Genomic DNA, 15152 nt, shown 5'->3' on the forward strand with positions numbered 1-15152 from the left:
CCCCCAGATCTGAAGACTGCCATCTCATTCTTCAGAAGTCTGGGTCCCCACTGACCCAGTCTAAGCCCTGGATCCTATAAACAGTAGAATCATAAAGAAAATAAAGAGTAAGAACTGTTATATTGGTTTTCCTGTAGTCTCACCTGGAACTGATGTACTGTAGAAAATAGTTTGTTGCAGAAGGTATATCTGATGTCAGAAGGCCAGCATTCTGCACATCAGCAGTTTCATTGCTTTCATCTCCTAGCTAGAAAAAGAGCAAGTATACATCAATAATTTTAATTACAAAATTTTCACCTCATTCTATCCAAAGACAAAGTTTCATCCATAAATACTTTCTACAATAAAACAAGATATCTCCCAATATTACACTTTCTTAAATCATCCTGGGAAACCTGAGCAAACCTGTCTTCAACAATTCTAACAATCCAACTCAGTTATTCTATGCACAAGTTTAAGCCCAGGCTCAGCCTATTTTTCCATATTTTCTGTGAAGTCTTGGTAGCATGGAAGCAGCTTAGGACCACATTTCAACTTCATTCTAACCCAAAAAGTAAGAGAAAACACTACATTCTACTAAGCTTTAGCTGTAACTCATGATTACAGTAGATGCATTTTTTTTTTAAAAGCTTCTTGTGTTACTTAACAGAATTAATTTATTAAATGTCCAAAAGACTAGTTTTACTAAACAGACAACTCTGCTGTGTTCTTACATATATTCATAAACTCTTAGTCAAGGGAACAAACATGTGTTTACCTTAACTCTATCTCGTAAATTTTGCCCAAAAACAAATGCTTGCTGTGCATTTAGTTCAGCCTTCTCAGAGCTGTCATCATCTGAAGCATTGTTGGACTCCTTTTTCTGACATTCTGCTGCCTAAAGAAATGGAAAAAGGTAGCCGAAGAAGTTGAGTTTCTTTAAATAAAAACACCTTATGATGAGGTGTGTCACACATTCATTTACAATGACAAGCCAATAACACTTTCAGATCTACAAGGCATGTTTTGCATTTAAATAATATCTCTGTTGTAAAGTGTTTTTCTTAGTAAATGACAGAATAGTTAAGGATCAAAGGAATTTCTAACAATCACTTGGTCCAAACTCTGTTCAAAGCAGCACCAACTTCAAACTTATATTAGGCTGCCCAAGATCTCATATCAACTTTCAAAAAAATCCATGTGACAGTTTTACATTTCGGTAGCCTGGTTCTGAATCATGATTTTAAAGGGTTAAGATTTTAGCTGAGGGTTAGAGCCAATTCATATTCAGATACACCAATGATAGGTTAGTGATTATTAGATGCTTAAGCTAATTGTTATATTACAAATAAGCTCACTTGTAGAAGGAAGTGGAGCAAGTGAACCATTATAGGAACACACTGAAACCAGTAGAACAGTGCCTGGGCTCTATGTCAATCCATCATGAAGCAGGGGGCCTTAGATTGTGCCAGAGGGGCACAGAGATCTGACAAAGACCTTCCTGACTTCATGCCTGGGACTACCGACCCACTTCAGTAAAATAACCTCATATGGATACGAAGCGGGGATGGGAGGTGCTGGGGTTATGCATATGTATTATTTTGGGAAATAAACAGAAGGCAAAAATTCTTGTGTGATGTGGTCACACATGTCAGGGACGACCCCCCCCCCGTGCCCCCTGCCGATGTAATAAACGTACTACTTTCTAACTAAAATTAGTTAGAGAGTCTTTGCCCATGATTTTTGGTTTTAACAACTCAGTTGGTGATCCAGCCAGGAGGAGACTCTGCTCGGCTGTGAGACCACCTTGGGACGTGGACCTCCTTGGGGAGCCCTCAATATATTCCTAGAAGCCTGGGCTCTGTTGCCTGGACTGTTCATCCAGCTGCAGACAAGGACCCCTGACTACTAAAAAAACAGTATGTTTAAAACTTGAAACAGTTTTAATAGTGACCTGTAAGGTGTACATATGGTCAAAAAAGCCCATTGGTAAGTCACTCGTGGGAGAGGTCCCATGTGCAACTTGTGCCTATGTGGTATGTTTGCAAGCTGAAGTTGCAGTTGAAATCTGGTTGTCAGCAGAAAGAGTTGTTGAACTGTCATACTAAGCTCAGGCTTTTGTTGCTGACAGAATGGGATTTTTGCCATTTGTTTCACTGTAGAAGGCTCAGTTTGCTACCAAATGGGGCTAGCAGTCATAAGGGCAAATCCTAGTCTAAAGCTGTTATGCCGTTGTGTGAATGTGTCCTGACTGCGAGAATGATTGTGAGAGCATTTTTTGACAGGGGCTGTTAGCACGACAAGTAAGAGTTTGGACCCACAGCTCCATTTCCAGGCGACTGAAACAGCTAGGGAAAAACAAGGCGAACGGGGTGCATGATCCTTAATAAAATCCCCTCCTCACTGTGACTCTATGTGTGTGTTTTGGTTACGGGGGAGGGAATTTACTATAATACCTGGTGTTAACATTAAAAGGGTTCAGACTCTGAGAAATTATAGGGGCAGTGCTTTGCTGTTCAGGTGTTTATGTTTGTGGAATTTGAAATATAGAAGTCTGAGTGCTTTAGTGTAGTGTGTCTGTGTATTGTTAGACTGCACAATGTGTTTCCCATGGGCATAAGATTGTGATGTTGTAATCACGTTTGCAGCTGTGGTGCTTTTTTAGGCAACACTGCCGTCTTGTGTCAAAAGTTCTAACTTTAACACGTTGAGCGTAAAGTAGTAAAACTGGTTTGTTTGAAGCCTTTGATAAGAGTTTACTTGTGGCTTTGGGTGGAGATTTATTGGAACAATTAGAAGCAAGAATAATATTAAAAAATTGAGAGATTACTTTGGAGGTTAAGGACCAACAATATGTGGAATTGTTACGCCTGATGTTAATAACCAATGAGGCTAAAGTTGAAAATGAAGATGAGATTCACTGGAAAATACTGGATCCAGTATTTCCTAGGGTGTGGGTTTCTAACATACCAGAGAGAGCAAAGTATGCACCCCCAGCGCAAATTAGGCTTAAAGAAGGAAAACAACAAGTTAGGGTCAAGCAGTACCCTTTGAGAAAGGAAGACAGAGAAGGGATTAGCCCAGTAATCAAACACTTTTTACAGATAGGGCTATTAAAAGAGTGACAGTCTGAGTTCAATACTCCTATTTAACCTGTTAAAAAGCCTGATGGATCATGCTGAATAGTACAAGAGCTGTTAATAAGATAACTGAGGGTATATACCCCATAGTTGTCAAATCCTAGACTCTGTTAACTCATTTAACATCTGAACTAACATGGTTTACTGTTTTAGAGTTGACAGATGCTTTTTTTTGCCTTCCTCTCCATGAGGCCAGCCAGAAAATTTTTGCATTTGAATGGGAAAACCCCAAAACTGGATGCAAAACCCAGCTCACATGGTCAGCTCTGCCTCAAGGGTTCAAGATATTTGGAGAACAAGTAGCAAAAGATCTAGAACCCTAGGAAGCTCCATCAGAAGACAGCTGTTACAGTATGTGGATGACCTCCTGGTAGCTACCAAAACTCAAGAGGCATGTGTGGAGTGGACAGTAAGCCTCTTAAACTTTTTGGGCCTACAGAGGTATCGAGTAACCCAGAAGAAAGCCCAGATGGTGAAGCAAACAGTTGTTTATTTGGGCTATGAGGTTAGTGCTGGACAAAGAACTTTAGGATGAGATCTCAAGGAAGCAATATACCAGACCCCAAAGCCCCAGACAGTAAAAGAACTGAGAACCTTTTTGAGCATGACTGGGTGGTGCAGGCTGTGGGTTTATAATTACGGACAGTTAGTCAAACCCCTATATGCCTTGATTACAGAAGAGAACAGAGATCTCCAATGGACGAAAGAAGCAACATGAGCCTTCAGCCAACTGAAGAAGGCTCTCATGTCAGCACCAGCCCTGGGACCTCCAGATGTGAGTAAACCATTCTTTTTGTTTTCTCATGAAAAGGAGGGAATTGCTTTGGGAATACTGGTACAAGATCTGGGCCTGTACCGCAGGGCAGTTGCCTACTCTCTAAGCAGCTGGATGCAGCAGCTAAGGGATGGCCAGGGTGCCTCAGAGCGGTTGCGGCAGTGGCAGTGAACATCCAGGAAGCACATAAGTTCACCCTGGGCCAGAAGATGACTGTGCTAGTGGTCCCAACACAGTGTCTGCAGTGTTGGAAGGGGAACACTGGCTCAACCCACAGAGATTCCTGAAATACCAAGCCATAATGGTGGAACAAGATGTAGAAATTGTGGTAACTAACATTGTGAACTCAGCTTCTTTCCTCTGTGGTAGTGTGGGAGAACCAGTGATCCATGACTGCCTGGAGACTATGGAAGCTACCTACTCCAGTCGCCCAGATCTGAAGGACACCCCTCTCGAGGACACTGAGACCTGGTTTACTGATGGAAGCAGCTACATCATCAGCGGAAAAAAGCATGCTGGGAATGCGGTTACCATAAGATGAGAGGTAATAGAGTTTGGATCATTACCAACCAACACTTCAGCACAGAAGGCTGAAATAATTGCCTTGACCCGGGCTTTAGAGCTGGAAAAAGCAAAGAAAATTAATATTTACACAGACTCAAGGTATGCATTTGGGGTAGTCCATGCGCATGGAGCCATCTGGAAGGAAAAAGGACTGCTGAACTCACAAGGAAAAAGCATTTAACACGCACAAGAGATAATGATACTGTTAGAGGCAGTCCAGCTCCCTGAAAAGGTACCTATCATGCACATCAAGGCACACCAAAAAGTGAGCTCTGAATTGCAAGAAGGAAATGAGCTGGCAGACAGAAAGGCAAAAGAAGCAGCTAAAGGTGAGGTAATTGTTGAGACAGTTGAGGCAGCCTTAATCCCAGATGGACAAATTTCTATTGAAGGTAAACCAAAGAACAGTAAAAAAGAAAAAAGGCTTATTGAGAAAGAAAATGGAAGTTATAATCAAGAGGGGTGGGCTGTTACAGATGAAGGGAAAGGAAGGCTTGTGATCCCCTCTTACATGCTATGGTAATTAGTGAAAGATGAACTTGAGAAAACACACTGGGGAATAGACACCTCGTATAATTACTTGAAAGACAGAATCCTAGGCAGAAACTTGCCAAGTACAATGATTCAGGTGACTTGACAATGTAGTTTTTGCCTCCAAACTAATCTCAAAAATATTTCTAAACCAAACTTGGGCTAATTGGAAAAGGATATGGACCTGGGCAACAATGGCAAATTGATTTTTCAGAACTACCCAGGAAAGGGGGGGTACCGATACCTACTGGTGTTAATAGATATCTTTTCAGGGTGGCCAGAAGCTTTCCCTCTGAGAACTGCCAAAGCACGTGAGGTAACCAAAGCATTGTTACAAGAAATAATACCGTATTTTGGAGTCCTAGCCACAATGTCTTCAGATGGAGAGCCAAATTTTATTTCAAAAATTGTGCAGCAAATTAGATAGCATTTAGGCATAGACTGGGAACTTCATACTCCATATCATCCTCAGTCAAGCGATCCAATGGATAAAATGAATCACTTGATTAAGCAGCAAATAATAACACTGGGACAAGGGGTAAAGTTACCTGGGCCTCAGGCTCTTCCATTAGCATTATTACGAATCTGGACCAAACCAAGAGGAAAGGAAAAATTGAGTCCCTTTGAAATACGGTATGGAAGACCATATGGAATTCAAGAAGGGACAACACCCACTCAAGTAGGGGAAGAAACCCTACACAAATATGTGGTGGCCCTAAACAAACAACTTAGAGAAATTGAGAAACATGTGGCTGGGGCTTGAAGCAACTAATTAGATGGACCAGTACAGGACGTACAGCCTGGGGATTATGTATATGTTAAGTCTTTTGCAGAGAAGACTCTGGAACCGCAGTGGGAAGGACCATTCCAAGTGCTCCTCACCACTTTTACTGCAATCAAGTATAAGTAGCAAAGCACTGGATCCATCATTCCCAAGTGAAGAAGGCTCTCAAGGGACTCTGGAAAGTTATACTGGGTGACAACGAACTGAAATTAAAACTTTCTCAGGAAAATAAATAGGGTGTGGGTGAAATGATAAGCATAGTTTAAGAATTAAAGTTTGTAGTTATAATGGATAATCAAGTAGATGTAGCCTGGAGAGTTGCAGCATTTGTGATTATCACTACAGCCACAGCTAATGCAGTACCGCTTGCATATTATGTGACTGGTATATACAAGTGCCAAGGGAAAGCCTACGACTCTGACTCCTGTAAGTCTCTGAATCAGATGCTAAAAGTTACAAATGCAACTGTGTGGGAAAGGAAAGATATTTGGTGATGTGAATATGCATTTGTCCAGGATGAGTTTCATAAATTTCATCAAAAACCCATTAAACCTATTCAAATTGGTCCTGAATGCTGTGACACTTAACCAATTGTCCAGAGTTTAGACTCAAAATAGAAGGTTGTGCAGTCAAAGATTCTAATATTGATTGGAGTATAACTCAATTTTGTACTCATTGCTTCCCGAATGGACAGGGTTAAAATAACTCAAAAAGTACCAACACTGAGAGAAACCACAACTACTCAAATTACTCTAGAATCCATGGTTCCCATAGTTACCAAAATGTATGCTGTTAAGAAGACCAGAATTCAAAAATTGCTAATTAATCCAAAGTGGTCATTAAAACAGGTAGAGATGGCAATGCAAATGAATGCCTCTGCCATTTGGCCCAAGTGTGCTCCATTTTTAAGGACCTCCTTTAGGGACTGGACCACCTGGCTGCAGAAGCATATGCCTTTTATGTCTAGACAGAAGAAAGACCCTACTGAATTATTGGGAATGGGACTAGGGGTTCTAGTCTGGATTCAGAAGTATTAATGAACAAATTGACAGCACTTGGTGGTGATATGGTTAAATTGCAACAACCCTTACAATCTTCCTTATTGCCATTAGGTACCAACCAGTGGAAATTGTCCAAAATATTACAAGAATGGGAAAATATAGAAGAACGAGATCATCAATTGATAATTGATACTTTAGGCACAACTAGTGGGAACATTTCTTTGGGTTGGGGGTGTACACAGGCACAATATGGATGCAATGAGTGGCGGCCTCAATCATTAGGGACAGGGAAGACAGCATATTCCCTGCTGGAATTCGTAAAGTTGTTTGGGATAATGTCTCAGATTTAGAAAAGGAGCTTCAACCCTGGTGGATTTTAGTTAATTATACTTATGATCCCATGATGAGTATGGTAACAGCTTTTGTTTGAACCACATATGATGCATCAGTGAGCTTAATATATGCAGTTGTTCCTTTAGGGCTAAATCATGAGGGGACCATACTATATCCATTTGAACACAGAATCTGGGTACTAAAGGTTGAAGGAATGTAGCGAACTATTAACCAGTATTGCTGAGTGGAGCGTGTCTGGGCTTGTCCGGCCTTAGAGCTCAGAGATAGCAGCTGTGGTTTTTTACCTCAGAGACACCCTTGGCTGGCTGGCAGTTAGGCACTCAGAATGAGTCCAAGCAAAGTAGAAATTCAGTTTACCTCTAGTGGAAAAAGTTCAGGTGATGGTGAAAAGAGCGGATTATGCCGGAGGGTTAAATCCAGAGTTTATTCACAAGAGTTCTGAATCTTTGCAAAAGCTCCAACAGAATTCCAACCGCATGGTTCCAGTGCCTTTTAAACGCACAGGGAGGGGGGAGGGAGAGGATAGGTGAGCCACCAACCAGGTGGGAGGGGGAAGTCTCAGGGGACAATGACACCTGGACAGGCCAATGACCCCAAGTCACTGAGAAGCATCTTTTGAACTTCTGCCATTTACATGATACCCTTGCTGGAATGTGGAACTTGACAGACAGCACTCAGAAAGAGGGCAAGGGGACAGGGGGAAGGGAAGGAAAAAGTTGGCACAATATCCTATCCCTATATCCAGAGGGACAGGATATAGCTTCACACCACAACAATTAACTTAGAACCTTGTTCAATGAGAGAACAACTGAGGTTCATATGTGAAGGCAATGTAAAGATATTTGTTTAGATAGAGAGCAAAGCATTTGTCACTTTGAAATGCATCCCATTAACCAGACAACATTGCTTGTGTATAGAGGACACGGTTGTGTCTGCCTCAGAACAGCATGCCCCACTATAACGGTGGATGAAATCACTGTGAATGAAACTCAATTTATCTTGTGCATTTGTAACTTTATCAAAACTGAGGGATGTGATTTTTCCTATCAGGCACCTGTCATATCATAGCAACATATAAAGGCAAATTTGATTGCTGTGCAAGAAATATCACCCGTACCCATAGGGATGAACTTAGCTTTGATTACCCAATTGTTGAAGCATCATGAATTAAAGAGAATTCTTAAAGAAACTAAAGATGAAGGAAGGAAAACTTTGATTACAATACACCATGACGCAGAGACTATACAGAAAGTATTTAAAAGATTGGAAGAAGGTCCCATCATTGGGATCTTCATTCCATCATCCCATCATTGGTGGGAGGTACTTTTTGGGTGGTCTCCAATGGCAACTGGCTTGCTCAATACCTTGGTTCATCCAATTGTTTTACTTATCTTAGTATAAGTTTGATTTTGTCTATTATAGTAAAGTTTAGAATTTAGAACTTGTTTAGAATTGGAGACAGTTGTGGTGAGTAGCAGTTTTAACTTCAATATTGAGAGCACCTGGTACAGTTCTAAGAGACCGCTACTGCGCAGCTTTGCTAGATGAAGAAGAATCTGTAGATCAGTAAAAGAATTTACTAACTTTGAAGAAGGAGTGGACAATGAATCATGATTTTAAAGGGTTAAGATTTTAGCTGAGGGTTAGAGCCAATTCATATTGAAGTCAGATACAGCAATGATAGGCTAGTGATTATTAGATGCTTAAGCTAATTGTTATATTACAAATAAGCTCACTTGTAGAAGGAAGTGGAGCAAGTGAACCATTATAGGAACATACTGAAACCAGTAGAACAGTGCCTGGGCTCTATGTCAATCCATCATGAAGCAGGGGGCCTTAGATTGTGTCAGAGGGTCACAGAGACCTGACAAAGACCTTCCTGACTTCATCCCTGGGACTACCGACCCACTTCAAGAACACCGACCCAATTCAAGAGAAGAACTGAGCACGCGTGAAGGACTAATAACCTCATTTGGATATGAAGCGGGGATGGGAGGTGCTGGGGTTATGCATATGTATTATTTTGGGAAATAAACAGAAGGCAAAAATTCTTGTGTGATGTGGTCACGCATCTCAGGGATGATCCCCCACCCCGTGCCACCTGCCGGCATAATAAACATAATACTTTCTAACTTAAATTAGTTAGAGAGTCTTTGTCCGTGATTTTTGGTTTTAACGATTCAGTTCAATGTTCCACTACACTAAGTATGATAGTTATGTCCTAAAACCCATCTGGAATCCCCTTCAGACCACAACCTGCAGCTTCTCACCTGCTTGACAGACACTTCCTAATTTTATTCTCATCTTGCTACTGCCTATCATTTGAGAGCTGAGAGCTCTCTCCAATTCCCCTGTCCTAGTCCAAGCAGAACATACTCAGCCTTTTCATTCTCTCATCACTCTTCTTGTGCTCCAGCCACTAGTCACCTTGGTGATTTTTTAAGTGTCTTTCATGTAGTGTCAAGCCCCAAACTATATATGGTATTCCTGATGTCATCCACCAGTGGCACAAAAAAAGAAAGATCACTTCTTAAACTTAATGCCTGCAGTTTCAGTAAAGCAGCCCATAAGTCCTCTTAAATCAATAAAAGGATACAGTACTTATTCATGTTCAATCTATTGTTCATCACTGCTGCACAGCGCCTGAAGGTTCTTGAGCTTTTTGTTCTCCTAAGGACTTTCTATTCTGCACCTCTGCTTTCCACAAGTGGCTTTGTGACCTCTCCCTGCACACAGCGTGGTGGCACATTTCCTGATTATTCCCATACTATAGTTCTTTTTCCACTATACTACTCAGAGCCTTGCACTTACAAAACCCTAAAGTAGTGTTGGAAAGCAATTGCAACCCACATGGGAATTAATCCCTCCTGCTTCTGTCCTAACTTCCTACTCCATAGCTTTTAACACTGATGGAATGACCCAACACTATGCACGCACAAAGCCACAGAAGTGACCCGCATACAACAGTTGCCTTTCAGCATAGCACACTTCCATCAGCATCAACAGCACCATAAGCAGAAAACACCCAAAACCACTGAAAGTCTGAACATACTATGAAGAAAACTATATATTTCCTATGGGAACTTAGTTATTAGGGGGTACCACCTGCTTCACTGGAGAGGACACTCAGGGGGAAGATTCCTGCTAGGGAACCCATTACTAGTCTTTATGGCTGGCCAATGTGAGGTTTTCCCTTTTCTTACCCTTTTTGATCTTTGTTCCTCCAAAATAAAATAACTGTCACCCTTAGAAGCAATACTATCAGCTATAGATCTGCTAATAAATTCTGTACACGAGAACTTGTCTCAACATTTTTCATGCAGTATCAGGATCTGCAAGACTTGTCTGCACAGCTGCTTTCTAGCCAGTCCCTCTTCAGTCCTTGTGACACAGGGGTTCTTTCACCCCAGATACAGAACTTTGCATTTGCTAACCATCAGCTAGTTTTTCTCAGCTTGTTTTTCCAACCTGCTGAGATCCTGCTGAAGAGCCCCTGCCTTCCAACATATTGACCATTTCCCCTTCCCACAGTATACTAGTATTCACAAACATAACAAGATTTATTCCACCTTGCCAGGTTGCTTGTGTATATGTTGAACAGTCCTAAGGAATGCCTCCAGTGATTGACAGTTGTCAGACTTCCAATCACTCCCTGCTACCCTCAAAGCTCACTGCTTCAGCCAATTTATCACCCACTTTAAATTCCACCCAACCAGTACACCTCTCTCCATTTTGGCTATGACAATGATACTTCAGACCATAAAAAAATCTTGCCTAAAGTCAAAATCAACAAGTAGGGCTCTCTGCAAAGCAAATAATCTCAGAGGATAAAAAATCCATCAGATTGGTCTCTGTTTTATCTATGCTGTCTGTTCTCAATCCCTTTAAGGTGCCTCATATCCTAAGACTCCACCACAAATGGAGAGGAAGGAGCTGAGCCATTTCTACTTTCCTGGAACCTCTTTTTTGCCATTTGTGGAAACATGTGCCATACTTTCTTCTTTCCCAGTAACTGGGACCCACCACAGTACCAAAACTCTCTGAGGACAGGTAGTGGTCTCACACAAGTACCCCCCACCTCCCTGTCCTGAGTTTATTTTCTTCCCAGTACAACACTGGCACAACACTGCATTTTGTATCCAGGACGAGAAGAACCTTTATCACATACTGGTATTTTGGTTGTGGTTCAGTTGTGCTCACCCCAAGGCAAGGACCTCTCAGTGTCTCATGCTCTGCAAGCAAGGAGTTGCACAAGAACCTGGGGGGGAGCACAGCCAGGACAGCTGACCCAAACTGGCCAGGGAAATATTCCACACCATAAAACATCCTGCTCAGTGTGTAAAATGGGGGAACTGCTGGTGAGGGGCTGATGGCTGCTGGGAGGCAAGCTGGGCACAGATTAGCAGGTGCTGAGCACCTATACCAGGCATCACTTCTTTTCTTTGTGTTTTATCTGTCTCTCTCCCCTTTTCATTACAATTATTATTATTATACTTAACTCTGCTTCAACACTTAAATAACTGTTTTTATCTCAATCCACTAGCTTTACTTTTTTCCTGATTCTTCTCCCCATCCCAACTGAGTGGAGAGAGTGAAAAAGTGGTTCCATGGTACTTAGCTGCCAGCTGGGGTTAAACCACGCCTCTCCCTCTGCACCCATGGATACATCCTGTCTGGTCCTATGGACGTGTGTACGTCAAACTGTCTAAAACAGTCCTTAATTAAATTTATTGTAATAATTTGCTCCCTCAAGCTTTCCCTAAATAAAGAATTTGGTAGACCTGACAGGAGACCTCTTCAGTAGAAAACAAGAAAAAGGCAGTGAGCACATCAGATTTTTTTTTCATTTTTTTCACCACTAGGCTCCCTTTAACATTTTGCAGAAGGCCTACAATTTTCTTTCATTTTACCTTTGCTGCCAGTACCAGTGGAAGCCTTGCTTGCAGCTTTTCATTCCCTGTAATTTACAACTCCAGCCAAATTTAGGCTTTCCCAGTTCCTTCACACATCCAGGCAATCCTTCTGTTTACTTCTCAGGTGTCCTGACTGCTTTCACGAGATAAATCCAGAAAGAGTGTGTGCATATAAGGAGCTCCCAAGCCCACACGCACTGGCCTCCTCCCAAACTTGCACAGTTTCATGCGCTTTGGGATAAATTATACATTCTCTGAGGTGTTTGTCCATGGAGGTGATGAGCTCTCATAAGCTCTGCCATCCTTCAGAATCCTACCAACCAGCTCAATGAACAACCTGAAGCCTTCTCTCCTCAAGTCTCGATCTTTATTCTACTACTTATTAGCTCCCTCAGGATCTCAAACTCAATCTCATTGATGTTGCAATGACAGCTACTCTCAACCTTTGTATTTCTAGCCAGTTCTTTGCTGTGAATACCAGGTACAGTTAAATACCTCCCATGTCAACTTACCCAGCATATGCAAATACGCTAATCAACTTATTTCTAAAATCTCCAGGAGTATTCTGAAGGATTTCTATCAGGACATGTTTCCATTTTATCAGGTGACCAAGTACTAAAGTTCTCCTTCAGACCCAAGGCCTGTAATTGTGAAGCTTCTAGTTCTTCAAGGGCGTTAGTTACTTTCTCTACTTTATCAGTCTAAGTCTGGTGAAGGCTCACTTTGATCTCCCTCTTGTTGACTTCCCCTCTGATCTTAATCTATAAAGCCCTGACCAATTCAGTGCCTTCCCAAAACAAAGTCTCTGCATTCATACAGCTTCTTTTAGCATAGTGGAACCCATCCCTCTCTTTCCAGCTGTATTTCCTAAAATATTTATGTCTGTCACCTTGAGTCTCCTTCTCCAACTTACCTTGTCTTCAGAGTCTGAACTTTTCAATATTGCATCACTTGGTGATTCTGATGTGGCTGCAGAATCTGGAGGAATATTTACACCATTGGTGCCACTGCTGAGAACTGCAACACAGAAACAAAAAAAATATGCAAACTCTCTAGATATTTAGACTGTCATAAAAGTTTTCTTATGCAAATTGCACGCAGTTTTCTTGTTTAAGTTCATTAAACATTGTAATGTAAACAAAAAATTTCCCATAGTATTTTGCAAGAGACATGAGGACCGCAATTCAGCAATTCTTAGCAGAATCAAAACTCCAAATGCAGAAAACCAAGTCAGCAAATTAATCTATACAAATGTTGTAAGGACTTCAATACATACAACTTCCAGCAGCCATCCTTCTCCAACCTAATACTGTTCATACCCAGCAGCGTTTGTCTTCAGATTGATCTACCTGCTCACATACTGAACTCTCACTGAAAATTTTACCCCAATCCTAAATCTTCTGTAGAGTCCAATCTGTGTCAGGAGGCATGTCAAAAAAATCAAGCTAGAAATATTAGGTTCTATGCCAGATTCTGCATTAACTGAAGTTACTCCTGTTTCTGTTCAACTAAACTTCCACATAACAAATGGCATCAGGATTGAGAAACATGGGGTTTAGGAGATAGGGACTTCAACCAGTTTTTTTAATTAGCTTCCACATTTTTATAATGTCTATTTCCATCAGCTACATCAAATTCCATAATTCCATAATACAATAAACATTATATGAATGACCAGACTTAAAAATTAAAATTCTATGTTCGGAATTAAACTTGTACTTCAAAGCCCCAACTGCAAAATAGTCCCCAAGTCCAGAGGCACCTCTCACTGATTTCGGTACTTTACTGTTGATCAATTACCAGTAACAGCTTATTACACCATGGTCAATGCTGTCATTTGAGATTGATTGCTATACCACACTCTTGAAAGTCTTTATTTCAAAACTCAAGTATGGATTACACCACAGTTAGAGAGGCCTGGCAACATCAGACAGCCACCCTACACAATATCTGAAGGTTCCACTATGTTATCCTTCATGTAATATAGACACACTATTTAAGATGTTTCTTTTCTGAAAGGAGAAAACTAGAAAAACTAAGGTGGGTGTTGAGTAAAAGCAAGCCAGCATATTAAACAAATTCAATGTTTTTGTTCTCTTTCCACTATTTAGAAAGCAAAAGCATTATTTACCCATCTGTGAGAAAGCTTTTGGCTGCGGTGCCTGTAGTACTGCTGGACGGAGCACACTTCGCTGCTGTTCCTTTGGTTTCTGGCTAGGGAGACCTGCAAGTGCGAAGTTTTGTCAAGAAGTATGAAGTTTTAAAGTTGGAAAATTCAGCTACATCTAAACTTCTCTAACTACTTCCAACAGAACACACAATTAAAAAACAGACACCAGAAAAGCTTCTACTTCTTTTCCATCCCTCCTTACTCAGCCTCAAAAGAGAGTTAGTCCCAAATAGGGAAGACTATTTCCTAGCCTAAAAAGACACTTTAAAATACACTGTCTACCTTATCCAGGAAAGCACACAAACAAAGTGATCCAGAAATAAAAGAAATAAAAATCAGACATATCAGTACTGTAATAGTTGTATTGTGTCATTTAACAACCTTTTGGCTTTTTGAATTAACCTGGCCTCTTTGGTTGCTATAATAAGATGCACAGCACTACAACTCTAATTCTGCTATGATTCAAAAAGCTAACTGATCTTAAACAAACTAATTAAAAACCCCCCAAACATTGTAACATCAACTGCAGAAGGTTATGGCAAGCCCAGAAAATTCAGGTTTTTTTACTGAAAAAGGTCAAGATGAACTTTTGATCCAATAAAATACTGCAACAGAACTCACTATTAGCAATTAGCTCCATTTCAGGTCACCCATCTTAAAAGGGCATGACATCGGATTATAAAGCTATCCAAAGTTCAAACACTCACAAGCTCAAAACAGCTTGTTCCTTTCTTAAATTTACCACTCTTCCTTCAAGTGAAATGAAGTTTCCATTTAGTTATGCAATAATAGCTTTCATCGCCTATATAGTTTTGGGTTTATTTTTTTCCCCCTCAAATTCCCAAGGAGCTGTAATACTAACATCTTTCTGACAGTGGCTGGGTCTACATCAGTAAACAGGAAACCAACTCGGTCATAGCCAACCTGTAGTACAGAACAGG

The 15152-nt window shown here is 40.9% G+C and overlaps 1 protein-coding gene across 2 annotated transcripts in view; it reads right to left on the minus strand.

The window, feature by feature from the left end:
• The window catches only part of RANBP3 (RAN binding protein 3), a 61189-nt gene that overhangs the window by 12254 nt on the left and 33783 nt on the right, over positions 1 to 15152 (minus strand). For both annotated transcript variants that reach the window (XM_059870184.1, XM_059870183.1), the window contains 4 exons: positions 14173 to 14265; positions 12955 to 13058; positions 758 to 877; positions 144 to 247 (listed from right to left, as the gene is read on the minus strand). In XM_059870184.1, coding sequence (XP_059726167.1) covers positions 144 to 247; positions 758 to 877; positions 12955 to 13058; positions 14173 to 14265 — 421 coding nt within the window. The remainder of the gene's footprint in view (positions 1 to 143; positions 248 to 757; positions 878 to 12954; positions 13059 to 14172; positions 14266 to 15152) is intronic.

Source organism: Haemorhous mexicanus, chromosome 29 (assembly GCF_027477595.1).
Source record: "Haemorhous mexicanus isolate bHaeMex1 chromosome 29, bHaeMex1.pri, whole genome shotgun sequence".
Lineage (NCBI taxonomy): Eukaryota > Metazoa > Chordata > Aves > Passeriformes > Fringillidae > Haemorhous > Haemorhous mexicanus.